Source organism: Puma concolor, chromosome E4 (assembly GCF_028749965.1).
Source record: "Puma concolor isolate L17-30 chromosome E4, mPumCon1.1.hap2, whole genome shotgun sequence".
Lineage (NCBI taxonomy): Eukaryota > Metazoa > Chordata > Mammalia > Carnivora > Felidae > Puma > Puma concolor.
In genome coordinates this window covers 6172597-6190966 of record NC_141683.1, presented here as the reverse complement: position 1 = coordinate 6190966, position 18370 = coordinate 6172597, and the positions used below count along the sequence as shown (strand labels likewise).

At 44.9% G+C, this 18370-nt stretch overlaps 1 protein-coding gene across 1 annotated transcript; it reads right to left on the bottom strand.

The window, feature by feature from the left end:
• Positions 1 to 4189: 4189 nt before the first annotated feature.
• FCRLA (Fc receptor like A) lies at positions 4190 to 12155 on the bottom strand. The gene is made up of 6 exons (XM_025927836.2): positions 12008 to 12155; positions 8915 to 8962; positions 8507 to 8659; positions 7466 to 7732; positions 6600 to 6884; positions 4190 to 5736 (listed from the first exon to the last, which is right to left on the bottom strand). Exons 1-6 carry the CDS (start codon positions 12138 to 12140, stop codon positions 5444 to 5446), a joined length of 1179 nt encoding a protein of 392 aa, XP_025783621.2. The 5' UTR covers positions 12141 to 12155; the 3' UTR covers positions 4190 to 5443.
• Positions 12156 to 18370: the final 6215 nt, after the last annotated feature.

Sequence of the window (18370 nt, the reverse complement as noted above, 5' to 3'; positions counted from 1 at the left end):
CAGCAGACGGGGCTGAACTCAGGAACCAGGAGATCGTGTCGGGTGCTTAACTCACTGAGCCACCCAGCCACCCCCCACCCCCATTTTCTCTTCTAGAACAAAAGTCAGAGTTAAGAGAAATTTGCCCCAACCACCATTTCCACCCCGCCCCCCGCCCCCTGCATCTATGATTGAGCTGGGAAATCTCATCCTCTCGTCTCTGGCCCTTGGACTGGGATTTACATCATCAGCTCTCTTGGTTCTCAGGCCTTCGGATTAGGACTGAATTATACTTTCCTGCGTCTCCAGCTTGCAGATGCCAGGTCATGGGACTTCTCAGCCTCCATGATCTCGCGAACTGATTCCTCATCCTCATTCCCTCTCTCTCTCTCTCTCTCCCTCCCTCTCTCTTTCCTAGCCTCTGACAGCCACCATTCTACTCGCTGCTTCTACGAGTTTGACGATTTCAGATTCCACACATAATGAGATCACACACGATTTGTCTTTCTGTCTCTGGCTTATTTCACTTAGCCTAACGTCTTCCAAGTTCATCCATGTTGTCGGGAATGGCAGGACTTTTTTTAAGGCTGGATACTATTCCATTGTGGGCGTGTGTATGTGTGTGTGTGAGTGTGTGTGAGTATGTACACATACACACATAAATCTCACACTTTCTTCATCCGTTCATCTTTCGATACACGTTGAGCACTATTTAGGTTGTTTCCATGCTTTGGCTATTGTGAGAAGGGCTGCAGTGAACACAGAAGAGCAGATATCTCTTTGACATACGGATTCTACTTCCTTTACACATATACCCGGAAGTGGGGTTCCTGTTCATAAGGAATATTTTTAATTTTTTTTTAATTTTTAAAAATTTAAAATTTTTTAATTTTTTTTTTTGAAGAACCCCACTGTTTTCCATAGTGGCTGCACCAGTTTACATTCCCACCAGCAGTGCACAGGGCTCTCTTTCCTCTACGTGCTCATCAATACTTGTCACTTGTCGTTTTTGTTGTTGTCTTGAGAGAGAGAGAGAGCAAGAGAGTGAGCGCATGGGCGCAAGCAGGAGAGAGGGGAAGAGAGAGAATCTTTTTTTTTTAATTTTTAAAAAATGTTTGTGCATTTATTTTGAGAGAGAGAGAGAGAGAGAGAGAAGGGAGGGGCAGAGAGGGAGGGAGAGAGAGAATTCCGAGCAGGCTCTGTGACATTAGCACAGAGCCCCACATGGAGCTCGAACCCATGAATCATGAGATCATGACCTCAGCTGAAGTCGGACACTCAACCGACTGAGCCACTCAGGCGCCTCTTAACTTCTTTTTTTTTAATGTCCATTTAGTTTTGAGAGAGAGAGACAGAGACAGAGCATGAGTGGGGGAGGGGCAGAGAGAGAGGGAGACACAGAATCCAAAGCGGGCTCCAGGCTCCGAGCTGTCAGCACAGAGCCCGACATGGGGCTCGAACCCACGAACCGTGAGATCATGACCTGAGCCTAAGTCGGACGCTCAACCAAGTAGCCTTTCAGGTGCTCCGAGAGAGAATCTTAAGCAGGCTCCATGCTCATCACAGAGCCCAACAGACTGATCCCACGACATTGGGATCATGAGCCCAAATCAAGAGTCAGTAGCTCAACCAACTGAAACACCCAGACAGACACCCCACTTCTTGTCTTTTTGATAGTGGCCATTCTAACAGGTGCGAGGGGATATCTCCTAGTGGGTTAGATTTGCATTTCTCTGGTGACCGGTGATGTTGAGCACCTCTTCAGATACCTGATGGCCATTTGTAGGTTTTATTTCGAGAAGTGTCTATTCAAGTCCTTTGCCCATTTTTAAATCAAGTTATTTGGTTTTTTGCTATTTAGTTGTATGAGTTCCTTATATATTTTGGATGTGAATGCCTTACGAGATACGTGGTTTGCAAATATTTTCTCCCACTTCAGAGGTTCCCCTTTCACTCTGTTTACTGTTTCCTGTGCAGAGGCTGTTGTTTTTTTCCCCACAGATGTATAAAGGAATAAAGTAACATATAGTGTGATCAACTTAGACTTTACAGACTTCAAGGGAACTCTTTTTTTTTAAGTTTATTTATTTATTTTGAGAAAGAGAGAGAGAGAGAGAGAGAGAGAGAGAGAAACCCAACGTGGGGCTCAACATGGAGTGCGAGATTATGACCGGAGCCCAAATCAAGAGTCGGTCACTTAACCAACTGAGCCATCCAGGTGCCCCAAGTAAATTCTTCTTTGAGAGCAGAGATCATGTTAAATTTATATTCTTTTCCCCTATATAGTGGCTTCTTTTTTTTTCTAAGAGCACAATACTCTGTACATAAATGTTAGATTAAGTGAAGTTTCTTCAGTACTGCAAAAAAAAAAAAAAAAAAAAAAAAAAGAGCTAGTTTGTCTGACTTGACTGAGGCTGGGGAAAATGTATGAAACATATATAGTCATGACTTTAAGGTCAACAAACAAACAAAGGTTCACCAAATCCAGCAATACGAGGGTACGTGGGACAGTCTTTAATAGGGTGGTATGGTTCCTTGAGGAGCGATAAAGGAAGGAACAACTCCACATTGTAAGAGGTAAACTTGGCTTCTTATCACCTCTAAGAAAAGCTAAAGGCAGAAAACACATAGGAATTTGAAGATGATGTGCGGAGAGATATAGATTTAAAGGAGACTTAAATTTCTACTCAGAGAAGATTTTTTTAAATCACTAATAATTTGTATTTACCTATGCATTTCTCCCTCATGATCTCCCCAGTCAACCCCTCAAAGGTAACTATTCTGATCTTGGTATTTTCATTTTCATGCCTTTTTAAAAGGTTTATCCTACGTATGTGTGAATGCCTAAACAATATATTCTTTTGTTTTACTTGTTCTTAAGCTTTGTATAAAGGGCATCACACTGTGTGGTATCTTCTGGGACTTGTTTTTTTCACTCAAAGTTATAGCCCCGATATTTTTTATGTTGCTTCATTTTAACTATGGTTTGTTAATTTTTACTGTCGTACTGTATTCCATTCTGTGAAAGTTGCATAATTTGTCCATTTTTCTATTGGTGGACAACTGAATTGATGCCAAAATTTTGCTTTTACTATCTGTAAGAATTATGAACATTATTATACCTGTCTTCTGATACACATATGCTGAAATCTATTTGGGGCATATACACCCGGGCATTGGATTCTGGGTTATAGTATATGCAAGTATTCAATTTTCCAGGATAATGGAGGTGCTTGTTACCTAATGTTGATTCCAGAGGCAGCTTCTAGCATAGCCGCATTGGGACCTCTGTGGGTTACAGAACCCTAAACTGCACATGCCGTAACCCAGACCCAGTGTAACAATTCCTCTTTTCCACCCCCTCCCAAACTCCCCAGGCTAGAAGGGCAGATGGAGACAGGTAAGAGCCCCTCGCCCCCATCCCTTTAGCTCTTGTCTTGCCTTCCTCATCCCTGATGATAGGAGATCCTCTCCCCGAGGCTTCCAACTTCCAAGTAGGCTGGGTCCCATGGGCAGAGTCTGGAGATTTTTCTGATGCCAGACAAACCACTCATTCCCATCTTCTTCAAGATATATTCCCTTGTGCTGGTTCAACTCAATTCAACTAAACAGAATTTTAGAGCTTAACTATGCCTCATTAAACTAGACAGCAAAGAGTCAATGAAGAACAAAGAGCTCCAGGAGCTCTCAAAGAGCTCACCCTCCAACGAATAGAAATAATAAGGATAATAACAAATTCAAATGCAGCGTGATGACAGAGGTGCACATAGACCCACGGTTGAGGAGCGTGACACCCATCTCAGCCAGCTGTATCCATTTCTTCCTTCTCCAATCTCTGATAGCTCTTATTATCTGTACATGAATCCCTTGTTTAGCATGAGAGCTTGCAGGATGCATTCATGAAAATGATACCATTAGCTGAGATAAACTCCAAGTAGGATGGTTATAACATAGTATCTTTGGAGGTACATCCAGCACCGTCCTTTGGCAATTGAACTTCCCTGTTTTCAAAGCCACCAAAGTCATGGAATATCTCTGGTCATCATTTCTTGCAACTCCCATTCACAGTTGTGAGTTGATCCTCCCACTGCAGAGATGTTTACGGGCTTTTACCAATTCCCAATTGCCTCCTGATCCTTCACCCTGAAGGTGTTAAGAACCACCAGAGAACATGAATTTTAGAGTACGAAGAACCACCATAAAACACGTATTTAAGAACCACCACAAAACTCAAGTTTTAATATCCAGCACGATTCTATTCCTTTGTTTCTTTGTGGCATGTCTGGAGAGATCACAAATCATTGTGGGTCAAAACTGCACAGAGTAAATGGCACAAAGAAAGAATAGAGCAGATAACATCATACCACATGATTTAGGATAACATGGGAAAATGCGTGCTGGCTGAGGTCGTTGTTAAATGGTGTGCTAACCCACCGACCAAAGGTTATCGTAAAAGCTGTCAAGCTATCTTTCATTGGCTGTGAATGCACAGTAGCAGTCCAAATGTAGAAAAAAAAAAGTCTTATTATGGTACCAAAATAGACATATGTATTTTTTTAAAGAAAAACATTTCAGACACAAGTGTATTAAAACCCACAATTACTGTTCTGGCAATGTTATGCTCAATGACATATTTCTGAGTCCAGTAAGATCCTGCAGGAAATTTTCCAATACCCTGCATTAATTGTTTGATGGGAAAGGGTATTACTGCTTCTCTATCCCAAAGTCTAAACCCTCTACAGGCAGGGACACTATCTTATGAGTATACTTAACAGAGAACAAACTTTGGTATGTGGTGGAGGCCAACATAATACCAGCATGTAATCAATATTTGCTGAACGATGCTGGAGGGGGGCAGCCAGCAAAGAGGTAAAGTCCCACCCCAGAGCCTAACACCTAGCTTCCACTAGGTTGAAGTTTCTCAATCTCAGCACTACTGACATTTTGAGCCAGATAATCCTTTGCTGTGGGGGCTTGTCCAGTGTGTGTTACCTGATGTGTAGCAGTATCCTTGGCTTCTACTCACTAGATGCCAGTAGCAACCCCCCCCCCCCCCCCCCGCAATGTGAAGACCAAAAATGTCTCCAGACATTGCCAAACATCCCCTTGGTTGGGGGTCGGGTTTGCCTCCGACTGAGACCGCTGCACTAAATCCATACCATTGATTTTCTTTCAATCACCAGATTCTGGTCTGGGCAGCAGAAGGCAACTCCTGGTTTAGAGACAACAGGATTATGTTGTCACATTGTGAGAGGATACACAATTCTAGTTAGACTCCAATGATCGCCTTGTGCAAATTTATGCCTACTCATCTGTCTCTGTTACTCTACCGTAACACTGGGCAATTTGTGAAGTTATTTGTGGGTATTCTGTGCATGTATAGGACAGAAAGAGGAAAGGAAAGGCAGAAAAAGTTGAGTTTGTCGGGAGTAGTTGGGCAAAAGTGGGAGGGGGTTGTTTACTCCTATTTGGCATGACCCTTTGTGGTCTCAAGCTTCAGGTGGCCAGATAAGTCCCTCAGCTCCATGACCAGGTGACCAAGGAGAGCTCTCATATCCTGCATTTGTTTGAGAAGAATGCCCATCTGGTGATTCAGATGGGGGTCTGGCACCCGCAGAGGAGAGGAGAAGCCTGGATTCTTAGAAGGAGTGGACAGTGGAGGGTGAGGTCCAGGCGACTCGGTTGTAGTAGATTCTGGAACAGTCGATTTCTGAGGAGCTGGACTCAAGGTGGGGGCTGCAGTAGAGCTGGAGGGTCCTGCATTATGGGGTAGGAGGCACATGTAAGAGTGAAGTCTGGCTGTGTCCCTAGACTCATATTCATGGTCAATCTTTCTTGTTTTCTGAAAGTGGCTTTCTTGTTTTGTGTGTGTGGGCGGGGGGGGGGAGGTCTAATGACAACAGAGGTTTGAGGACCCCCTCATGGTCAAAGTTTGAATCTGACACTTGGCTACCTCAGTTTGAAACTCTTCAGTGATGAGGCATCAACATTACGGGCACACGCATATCAGCCTACTCTCAGAACCTAATTCCCTACAGCATGGATGTGGTACCTGGTCCTAGGTCAACCTCTTCACTATATGTGACCTTAGTGCAACTCCTCATCTTTGTGCCAGCCTTCAGTGTTTTGAGGACACCTCTGCTGGCCACTTGGATCACATCCTCTTCAAGATGAACATCTTCCACCCCTCCCCATTATTTTTCTTATGACGTGGCTTTAAGCCCAGTCATTGCCCTTGCTACCTCCTCTGGGTATATTATATCAGGCCAAATGCAACCTTCTTAATTGGGGGTCCCAGAACTGAACACAAACCCCAGACGACCTCATCTTCATTCTAGATACTATGTTCCTGCTGATGCCCAGAGTTCAGGTAGGGAGCACAAGGCCTCTGAGGCAGCAGCTGTGGAGCTGGCTCAGGTCTTGGTTTGGTGAAGTGTGCACCATGGTCTGAGGGAGAGGTTCCCTGTCTGTGCTCTCTTCCATCTCTGTAAGACTCTGGATTATTGCTCCTGCCTCCTCTGTGTCCTTTCTTAACCTGCTCACACCAAACGCCGGCTCATGGGTCCAGTCTTCCTTTCCCTCACTTTTCACAAAGGCCAGACAAATACCTACTAACTTACCCTGCACCCGGATCTCCAGCTTGGAGCTCTGTTTCCAAACTTGGTTGTCCTCAGTGGCTGCTTCACACCAGTAGGACCCAGAGTGTGCCTCTGAAGCTCTGGGGATCTGGAATTCTGAGGAGAGACCCCTGCCGCGCACTGTCCTGCCGTCCTTGTAGAAGGAGAAGAAGAGGCGGGCAGTTGACCTATGCAGGGGCAGCTTTGTCTGACAGCTCAGGGTCACTGGACCCCCCTCTTGGGGCTCAGCTGAGGGGGTGGCTCTGAGAAGTGGGGTTGGAAACAGTTCTGGAGGAGAGATGGGGGGAAAGAAGCACTCAGCCATCTTGCATTCATGCTAGACAAAGAAAGAATACAGCAGATAACATTGTACCACATGATTTAGGATACCATGGTAGAATGCATGCTGGCTGAGGTCATTATTAAATGCTGTGCTAACCTACTAGCCAAAGGTTATTGTACACAAAGAACCCAGTCACATGTTCCTCTCCCTATTTCCATCAGCAATGAGCACTCTTAGAAAAGTTCCATTTGAACATTTGGAATCTTCTCTCTCTTCAAGTAGATGAGATTAGAAAAGACCCAGAGGTGGGCAAATCTGACAATGGTCCAGATGCCCAAACAGTGAACACTGGGGAACATGGATCTGTAGGATAGAGCTGCAGGAAGTGGGTGGAGCTTGGAGAGTGCTGGATGACTTGCGAACACAATGCTGAGATGATGCCCCTCCTGACGCCTAACAGGTTGCATTTGCCAGCAACCTGTTCCTTAGCCTCCAGTAATCTCGCCACATCCAATGAAAGACAGTCTTGGTCCCTCTGTGTCTCCCTACCTGCCTCTGCTACAATATTATTCCCTCCAGGTCTCACCTTGGACCTTGATAGCCACGGAAGATGCTGTTTCTGGGCTCCCGGGACCAGGACTCCTGAAGATCCCACTGCAGTGATAGTGCCCGCTGTCAGTCTGTTGTACCACGGCGATGGAGAATTCCTTATTAGGTCCAGGGGGTCCCAGAGCTGAGCCATCTCGGTAGAAGGTGATCTGGGTCAGTGGCCAGTCTTGCCAGGCCTGGCAGCGTAGAATTAGTGGGTCTCCTTCAAATATAGGGCTGACTGGACCTTGGAGAATCAGCCAGTCTGCGACCCAAAGCAAGAGCTGAGTGTGACCCCCTGCCTTCCTTGGGATTTCCCCCAGTGCTGCCCACACAGACCGCCCCCCGACCCCGTCTAAAGTTTCTCAGGGACCCAACCCCTGGTTGGGATTGTGGAACAACTTCTCTAGGAGCTAAGACTGAGGAAACCCTCACTTTTGTGGGCTGAATATGGGGAAGAAGGTAGAGTAGTCTCCCCTTAACCACAGTTTGGCTTTCCATAGTCAACTGCAGTCCAGAAGCAAATGATTGTCCTTCTGACATGTCATCAGAAGGTCAATAGTAGCCTAACGCTATATCACAATGCTCATGTCATTCACTCTCTTCATCTCATCACATAGGCGCTTTATCATCTCACATCATCATGAGAAGGATGAGTATTAGTACTATAAGATATTTTGAGAGAGGGAGAAGCCACATTCACATAACTCTTATCACAGTATATTGTTATAACTATTCTATATTATTAGCTATTGTCATTAATCTCTTATTGGTCCCTTACTGTGCCTAGTTTACACTTTATCACAGATATGTATGTATAGAGAAAACATAGTGTGTTTAGGTACTATCCCCAGTTCCAGGCACCCACTGGGGGTTTTGGGACATATCTCCCATGGATAAGGGCGAGGGGTACTCTATCCCATCCCATGGCCAATTTCCTGGGGGCACCCTCCTGAGCGGGCCGTCAGGCTGAAAGGACAGGGTTGGAAAATGGGAGAAAGAACAGGTCTGCACTGGTCAGTCCCTCCCAAGACCTCACCGTAGGACACAATCAGATGGAAGGGTTTACTGAAAGTGTAGCCTTTGAACTGGAAGTCAACTTCCCTTGGGCTCCTCAAGTCCTCCTCAGTATCGCAGCTGCTGTCCTGGGTGCTGACAGGTCCTTCACACTGCAGTGTCTCAAAACTGGCAGCTGGGGAGAGCATGGTTTGAGACCAGAAAACAATGCTGTGACTTGGAAGAAGAAGACAGAAAACTGCCCTCCACAAGGAGCCCTCCCTCTCTGGGGGAATCGTCCTCTTCACAGTGAGAAGGGGGAGACGCCAAAACCCATATGTGTCTCTTGACCCATACTTCTGACTTGATTCACTGGCTTCCAGGTGCTCTTAGTGAACGGACTGTGGTTTGGGGAAGAGGGTGGGGAGGGGATGGAGGCATGTGAACTCACCAGCAGGACATCCAGCCGCTGGTGCATGAAACCAGAAGCCAAAGACAACTATGACCCCAGAGCAGGCAGATGCAAGACAAAAGGGAAAGGGAGATGGTCAGATTCTGACACTTACTGGGTGCCGGACACTGCTGGGCACTTTTACACATTATTTTACTTAATCTTCACAAGATTTGTAGGTATGTGATTTCACTCTCATTTTATAACTCAAAAAGAAATAGGCTTAGAATAGTTAACTAACTTATTCAAAATTTCGAAAAAGAGAATGGAGCAAGAAAGTAAGGTATACCTGAGTCCAAAATCAGTGTTCTTTTTACTTCACTGTTTAGACTTGATCTACTGCAATCCTCGGACCTTCCTTGGGGGGGTGGGGGTTCTTCCATATTTTCATTTTCTTAACATTCCCTTGGCTCTTCATCCTTGAATATATCATCTACCCAAGAGCTTTCAGTACCTAGCTGTGTCTCCTTCTTCCTTGCTCTTCCTTTTGGGAGAGCTCTCCCATCTCTACCTTGATGTCCTCTGGACTTGAACTTTCCATGGCAACTCTAGAGCCCTCCCTATGTCCTTCTCTCTATCCCAAGCCTCTCCTCCCAGGCTGTACTGGTGACTATGGAACAATTCTTTCTTTACTTTCAGGTTAACACAGTTAAGGATTTCTCACTGCATCTCTTCAACCATGGTTGACTCAGGCAAAGTAAATTCCATTTTCCCCATGTTCATGACTGCTTCTTGTCCCTTAATCCCTCTCCCTTTCTTCTGCCTCCACGACCGTTCACATATATCCAAGTCTTCAATCTGTTCTTTCCTGACCCACTTGCCTTTGCTCCCTTCCACTCCCAGAGTCCCAGTACTCTTCTTTGACCCTGTAACTTCTCCTAGCAAGGCCCTCTCCACTTCCTAATTCTCATTACATCGGTACCAGGTGTTTTCTTTAGCTCCGCTCTCAGGTCCCTTCACCACCCTGATGCTACCTTTTTCAGTTCCTCTGCTGTCACTCAACTGGACTCCACCGCCATTCCTTTTTGAAAATGAACTTGTGGGCTGCCAGTCACTTTCACTCAAAAAACTGTGGTAGGTATTCGTCTCATTTTATGCATAAGAAAATGGAATTCAGAGATACAAAAAGTGAATTTTCCAAGGCGACATAGAGCTAGTAAGAACAGCTTGAAACCAGAATGTCTGGAGTTCTCGCCATAAGGCCGGCGTTGTATCGTCATATGGTCACCCAGTCCTGTTTCTATGAATTTAATAAAATGATTCAGGGGAGCCTGGGTGGCGCAGTCGGTTAAGCGTCCGACTTCAGCCAGGTCACGATCTCGCGGTCCGTGAGTTCGAGCCCCGCGTCAGGCTCTGGGCTGATGGCTCAGAGCCTGGAGCCTGTTTCCGATTCTGTGTCTCCCTCTCTCTCTGCCCCTCCCCCGTTCATGCTCTGTCTCTCTCTATCCCAAAAATAAATAAACGTTGAAAAAAAAAATAAAATGATTCAACAAAATTGTTGTGCAGGGACAGTGTAGATGTTAAAAATTCAAGCATGAACACAACAAGGTTAAAAAACAAAACCAATAAAGCATTGTCCCTATGTACAAATAACTCAGTTTGGTGGACGGCACAGGCACATGAAGAGATTCTTTCAGCATGAGGAGGAAATTAATGACAAAGAGGTATGACAGGCAGCAACTGGGGCAGAAAGGAGGGTTCAAAGAAGGTTCCCTGGTGAAGATGTCACCTAGGCTGAATCTTTAGGGATACCAGGAAGTTTGTGAGTGAAGGGAAGAGACCATTTCAGGCAGTATAAGTAAAGCTTGGAGATAGGTAAGAGTCCAGTGTGTGAATGAATTAATATAAGCAGGTTGGGGTTTATTACAGCATAATTTACAGGGCTCACAGGTAAGGGTAGAGGCTGAAGAGGTGAAATGGGGGCCGGCTATGGTGGGCCTTGTGTGCATTGGTTGCAGAGTGCAAAATCCATTTTAAGGACACAAGGCTGAGACACAGGGATTACTTAGGAAGTTATTGGACTATCCAAAGTCAGAAATGATGACGGCTTGTCCTAGGATACTATTAGTTCTGTTTCAAGGAAGGCACTGGCCCTAAGAACAGTTTAGAAGGTTCATTTTGCCAAACTTGCTGATGGATCCTATGCAGAGGACGGAGAGGAAGGTGTCTAGGTTGTCTCCCCAATTTTTGGCCTGGATGTCTGGACGGATGCCATGAGCCAAGGTCAGAAATAACGAAAGACGCAATCAGGAGAGGTGGGAGCCAAGAAAACAGGTGAGTTTGGCTCTGGTCATATTGTGCTGAGATGCCTGTGCAACATGCAGGTAGATATGTCTCGTGCAAAATTTGATCTTGGACTGTGCAACTCAGAAGCACAATTAGGGGTGGAGATCGGGCTGTGGACTCTTAAATAGATAGTTGTAGTGGTAAAAACTATAGAGATAAATGAGCTCACTAGGGGGATTGTGAGAAGAGAGAGGAGTAGGGTGGCAGGAATGCAACCGTAGAAAACACCAGTCTATAAGGGGAAGAGAGGAGAAGACACCAAAGGGACAAAGACAGGTACATGGAGTACAAGGAGAAAATGGTGAGTAGAACCCAGCTGAGTAGAGAATGCCAAGAAAGAATAAGTGACCAACACTGCCCAATGCGGCAGAGAAGTCCAGCAGGATAAGAGCTAAAAAATGGAAAATGGTGCAGTCAACACAGAAGTCACTGCACCCTGGGCAAAGCTGATTCCAGTGGAAGCCAGACTGGGAGCACTGAGGCATGAGTGAATGAAAAGTGAGGAAGTGGAGAAAGCAAGTGCAAACTACTCTTTCAAGAAATCTTTGAGAAAAAGAAGGAAAAGAATTGAGATGATAGCTAAATAGAGAGCATCATAGTCAAGGGGACTTTTGGAATGGGAAAGGCTTGCAGATTTTTATATTCAGAAAGAGCCATTCAAGCCAGCACACCGGACTTTGTAACGTCTATCCTTCACGTCCCACCTGAACATTGCTTCTTTGGGCCAAAGTCAGTCCATGTTTCTTTCCCTTGATCAAACTCAGGCATATCTCTGTTCCCACACCAGCATTCAAACATTTCACTTACCCAGCAGCATCGGGCCTGCCCAGAGCATAGTAGGAGAAAAGTGGAAGGCCCCAGCCGTGCAGACACAGCCCAGCTTCATGGTGACTGTGTTTAGGTCTCCTGCAGCCTCTAACGCACTGATTTTCTTCAACATGAAACCTCTCAAATTAGAAAAGAGGAAGTTAATCTAACTGTCTCATCGCCTTGCATCTGGGGTCTATTTTCAACTTTGTGATTGGCTTTCATCATTCAGATTCGGCTAGGTTGGCTCCAGCATCATTTACAACCAAAGGGTTATGGATGAAATAGTAACACTCTCAGTTGTTCAAGAATTCCCCCATAGAGCTCAGAGACCTTCCAAAGCACCTGTCTGATCTCCTTTTGGCCTTCGTGGCACTCTGGCAAGGGTCAGTGCACTAACCCTTCATCTCACTAGTGAAACAACAGGCAAGAAGCAGGAAATTGCTTGAAGGCAACACAGACATTCACTGGGAGAGCAATGATGAGAATTCACATGTCCTGCCCTATCCTGCCGCAAGCCTTACGTGTTTCTAGTGACCAGAGTGACAGAGCGGGAAGATCAGTAATGGCACCCAATCAGATATCAGGTTAGTCCCTTGTAGGCTCCAACCATCCAAAGCCCACACAGATTTGTGCACAAATTTCTCTAGTCTCATGTCTCTGCTGGCTTTTTCTGTGGCACGATTAAAGCTGGATATTCAGGGGCACTTGGGTGGCTGAGTCGGTTGAGCGTCTGACTTCAGCTCAGGTCGCGATCTCACAGCTTGTGAGTTCGAGCCCCGCGTCGGGCTCTGTGCTGACAGCTCGGAGGTTGGAGTTGCTTCGGATTCTGTGTCCCCCTCTCTCTCTGCCCCTCCCCTGCTCATGCTCTGTCTCTCTCTCTCTGTGTGTCAAAAATAAATAAACATTAAAAAAAATTTTTTTAACTGAATATCCAGTCTCAGAGGAAATCTGAGTATGCAGCAGAGAGAACCCCCTGGGAAAGAGGAGAGGAAAGAAGGACATTGACTTCTAGAAGACACAGCAGTAAGCCCAGGGCGCAGGCCCAGGGCCAAAGCTTGAGCCACTGATCCTGAGGAAATCAGAGATAGGAGGCATCTGATAGCTTGAGAAACCTAAGGAGACGCAGGAATAAGGGCAATAGGGAGGCCCTAGCATCTCTCTTCAGCTCCAGGTGGCCTTATGGGAACCATTGTCCTTGCCTCCGAATGTTTGCTGTTTGTTCAAGGCCTACTTAATGGCAGGGCCCAGGCCTCTGGTCACAGGGACCACATTCCTCACCCCTCCCCAGCATAACACCCACGTTGAGATGAAACAAATCATCAGAAATGGGAGAATGCAGTCCTGCTTGAAGTCAGAGGGAGGGCCAGCGTGCCCCTTCAGCTGTGCAAAAACCACAGATCAGAGCAGACCTGTTGGCAACATGGCCATGAGAGAACGGATACTTCTCAATCTAAAATAAGCATTTAGAATAGATTTTCCATTATCTGAGAGACATGTATTTTTGTGCAGGTGGCCCCAGGGACTCCAGTGGGGGTTGAAAATATGGGCGTGGGGAGAGTCAGTGAGGCAGTGAGCCCTGCAGCTGAGGTGATGTGAAAGACTCTGAAGCCTCAGAAGAGGAAGAAAATTCTTGGCCGGATCTAATAAAAATTAAGAAAATGAAATGTGTTTAGATGGACCTCCACTCCTAACACTCCCTAAAACAGAGTCCCGGGGTTAGATAGGTCTTTAAGGGGCTTCTAAACCAACCACAAAGATCTTTCCCTCTCTTTGGCATCCTTTCAACTTAACTGCCCTTGCCACAGTGCCCTTGCCACTGCCATGACTGGATAGAGACCCTCCTCTGTACCGTCTGCAACAACTCACGAGATCTCAATATGTGAGACGAAATGGCCTCTGAAGATGTGGGGCGAAGCTATCGTATTCTCCGCACTTAAATTCCTACGACGGTCTCTGGGAAATTTTACTCCCTTGAAGCCTAATCAATGAACTAGTTAGTGGGGAAAAGCCACCTCGGGCCTTGCGATGTGCTTATGAAGACTGAAATCCAGTTCACGGAGGGAGCCCTGCCACCAAGATCATCCCAGAACCCTCATGGGGAACTGGGACAAGTCCCTGCCTTCACCCCATCCCAACACCAGTTGGGATGCCATTCCCAGCTGCACCTGGCTTGTCACTAGTGGGCTGGTGCTTCTTTTTTCTTTCTTTTTTTTTTTTTTTTATTGAGTAGATAAAAATATTTATAAAGATGTGAAGGTCTAAAGACTAATGATGCAATATGCAGTTTTGTGCCCTCACCCAGTGGAAGAAATAGAATATTGCCATTATCCATGAAGTACGGTGTGGGTCCCTTCTGATGACACTTCCTGCCCCATGATCATCACCCACAATCCTGATGGTGTATCTGTCACTCCCTTTATTTTATAGTTGCAATAACTTTGTACTTTTGAACCTTTAATAAATAGAATCACATTATGTTGATTGTTCTGAGACTTGCTTTCTTCTTTTTTTTTTTTCTTGTGTATTTCTTTTATTAGCCTTTTGCTGGGCTTGGACAAGAGGTCCTTAATTCCTTATCTGCCATCCTTCAGGTCAGGTGTGTGTGTGTGTGTGTGTGTGTGTGTGTGTGTGTGAGTGAGTGTATGTGTATAGCATGTTAAACAGGATTTTTAAAGAGTAGTTTTAGATTCACAACAAAATTGAGGGGAAGGTGCAGAGGGTACCCCTGTGTCCCCGGCCCATGCACAGACTCCCTCATTAGCAACATTCTCCCAAGAGTGGTACATTAGTTACAGTTGATGAACCTACATTGATATATTACCATCACTCAAAATCCATAGTTGACATTAGGGTTTACTCTTGGGGTTATCCATTCTATGGGTTTGGACATGACTTATATCCATTATTATAGTATCATACAGAGTATTTTCACTGCTCTAACCACCTTCTGTGTTCTGTCTATTCATCCTAAACCCTGGTAACCACTGGTCTTTTTATACTGTCTCCATAATTTTGCCTTTTCCAGAATGTCAGAGTTGGACTTCTACAGTGTGTAACCTTTCAGATTGGCTTCTTTCACTTAGCATTGTGCTTTTGGGTCTCCTCCATATCTCTTTCTGGCTGGATAGTGCAAATATTTTTAGCCCCAAATAAAATAAATAAAACTGTTATGGACATTCATGTACAGGTTGTCACATGCACACTGGCTTTCTTAATTACTTAATTAATCAATTATTTATAGTGAGATATCATTGACATATAGCATATTAGTTTCAGGTGTACAACACAATAATTAAATATTTGCATATATCACAGAATAATCACCACCTTAAGTCTCATTAACATCCATCACCACACATAGTTACAAATTTTTTCTTCTGGTGACGAGAACTTTTAAGATCTACTCTCTTAGCCACTTTCAAATATACAATCCAGCATTATTAGCTCTAGTCACCATGCTGTAGTTCTTTTTTTTTAATTTTTTTTTATTTTTGAGAGAGAGAGAGAGACAAACAGAGCGTGAGTGGGGGAGGGGCAGAGAGAGACGGAGACACAGAATCCAAAACAGGCTCCAGGCTCTGAGTTGTCAGCACAGAGCCACAGAGCCCGACGCGGGGCTCAAACTCACAAACTGTGAGATCATGACCTGAGCCCAAATCAGACATTTAACCAACTGAGCCACCCAGGCGCCCCCACCATGCTGTCGTTCTATCCCCAGGATTTAGTAGCTTTCGTTTGTATTGAGTAATTAGGAGTAGACTGGCTGGCTCATGAGGTGTAGGTGTATGTTTAACATTTTTATTTCTAAATTTTTACTCTTTTATGTAAGTAAAAGGTAAAAAAGCGTGTATTTGTATAATTTGCATAATTTTTTTATTGTCGTAAAATACGCCATCTTGATAAAATCGACCAACTTAACTATTTTTAAGTACACAGTTCAGTGGTATTAAATACGTTCATCCATCCCCGTAAGACTTTCATCTTGTGAAGCTGAAACTGTCCCCATTAAACAAGAACTCTTCATCTTCCCAGTAGAAGGGCAATCACCTTTCGACCTTCTGTCTCTGTAATCCTGACTACTCTAAGTGCCTCACATCAGTAGAATCACTTATTTTCTGTTGGTTTTTCTGAGAGTAGCCATCCTAATGGGTGGGAGGCAGTATCTTATTATAGTTTTGATTTGCATTTCCCTAATGATTAGTGATATTGAGCATCTTTTTATGTGCTTATTGCCCATTTGTTTATCTTCTTTAGAAAAATGTCTATTCAGGGGCTCTTGTGGGGGGGGGGGGGTTGAGCATCCAACTTCAGCTCAGGCTATCATCTCACAGTTTGAGAGTTCCAGCCCTGCATTGGGCTCGCTGCTGTCAGCTCAAAGCCCAATTCGGATCCTTTGTCCCCCACCCCCACCCCCTGCCCCTGCCCCTCCCCACTTACACGAGCTCTCTCTCTCTCAAAAATAAATAAGCATAAAAAAATAAAAAGAAATGTCTATTCAAATTCTGTGCCTATTTTAAAATCTGATTTTTCTTTGTTGAGTTTTAGGAGTTCTCTGTATGTTCTGGACACTAACCCCTCATCAGATTTATGACTTGCAAATGTTTTCACTCACTCTGGGGGTTGTCTTTTCATCATGTGGATATTTTTTGATGCACAAAATTTTTAACTTTTAGAAAGTCCAATTTGTCTATTTTTCTTTTGTTGCTGGTAACTTTGGTGTCACACCCAAGAAATCAATGCTAAATTCAATGCCATAAAACTTCTGCCCTATGTTTTTTTCTAAGCGTTTTATAATTTCAAGTCCATATGTTTAACTATTTGAGAAACCGTCAAACTGTTTTCTCAAAGTCACCGAGCCATTTTACAATCCTACCAGCAGTGTAGGAGAATTCATTTCTTATAAAAGAAAGACAGAAGAAATAAAGGGAGGGAGGGAGAGGAGGAGGGGGAAAGGGAAGGAAGGAGGAAAAAGAGGAGGAAGGGAGAAAAGGAGGGAGGCAGGGGGAGGGGAGAAAAAGAATACTCTCAGGTCTATTTCAGGTTGTGCAGGTAGAAGCTGGAAGTGTCCGGATAAGCCAGACATCAACTGACATGCCCCAGATGCGTGTTTTTTTGTTTGTGTTTTTTTAATGTTTCTTTATTTATTTTAAGAGAGTGAGAGGCAGGGGGGGGGGAGGGAGAGAGAATCCCAAGCAGGGTCCATGCTCAGCCCCACAAGGGACTCGATCTCACAACCGTGAGATCATGACCTGAGCCGAAATCAAGAGTCAGACGCTCAACCGACTGAGCCACCCATGCACCCCACAGGCATAGAGTTTAGAACATACATTCAGAAACCAAGCCCAAGGATGCTCTGAGTCTCCCATGCACCAAGCCTCTCGCTCGATTGTTTCCCTCTCAGGGAGTGGTTCCAGTTCCTCAAGCAAGCCGATCCCTTGTCCCCAGGACACTAGAAGTATGAGAAATTCATTCTGCTGCCAGGTGGGCCTCAGTTTCATGAGGAAAACACACATCTTCCTGGAAGATCGTGTCCTGAGCTTTTCCTTTAACTTGACTGCCGGCAGCAAATGAAAGAATTAAGGCTATTTCATGGAGGATAGTGCCCTGAGCTTTTTTCTCCTGGAGAAATTAATACTGGTTGAGGTTCTTGGGCCACAGAGGATTAAAAATACGTATGCGTGTATTTTTTTCTTACTCCTTTTGTGATGGGTCTGCGGGCTGATCCAGCAAGACAGAGGAATTCTGAGCTGACTCCTTTCATGATGGGTCTGAAGACTCATCCAACAAAACAGAGGAAATCTGAGCTGCCTAGAGGTGCATCACAGAGGCAGGCAGGCTTCTGCTGGGGCCCAAGATGACAGTCTGCCTCCCTTCTCTTGGATGCTTTATTTGGGCCTGTCTTCAGTTCTCAGTTGCCTTGTGTATTGGTTAATGAAATTTGTTAGTTGAAATACATCTCTCAATTTCTTTGTTGAAGTAATAGTTCTAGCAGAACCACAGGCTTTCCCCCCACAACACACACACACATGAAAAAAACTCAAGGGTCAATAGAGCAATTTTACAAGTATTTATTCTGTGCAGGAATACAGAGATGTCAATTACCACATTACTGCCCAGGCAACAAAGTAAAAAATAAGATAACCAGATAGAATTATGGGTTTCCTTTTGAAGGGTCATTTTTGCCGAACGTGGCCATCTTTCAAGAAGTTCTTCCACAAGCCCCCCCTTAGTCACATTTTACTTCCATAACTAGAATTTAAATACAAATTTGCAAAAGAAAAAAAAATTAAAGGGGCGCCTGGGTGGCGCAGTCGGTTAAGGGTCCGACTTCAGCCAGGTCACGATCTCGCGGTCCGGGAG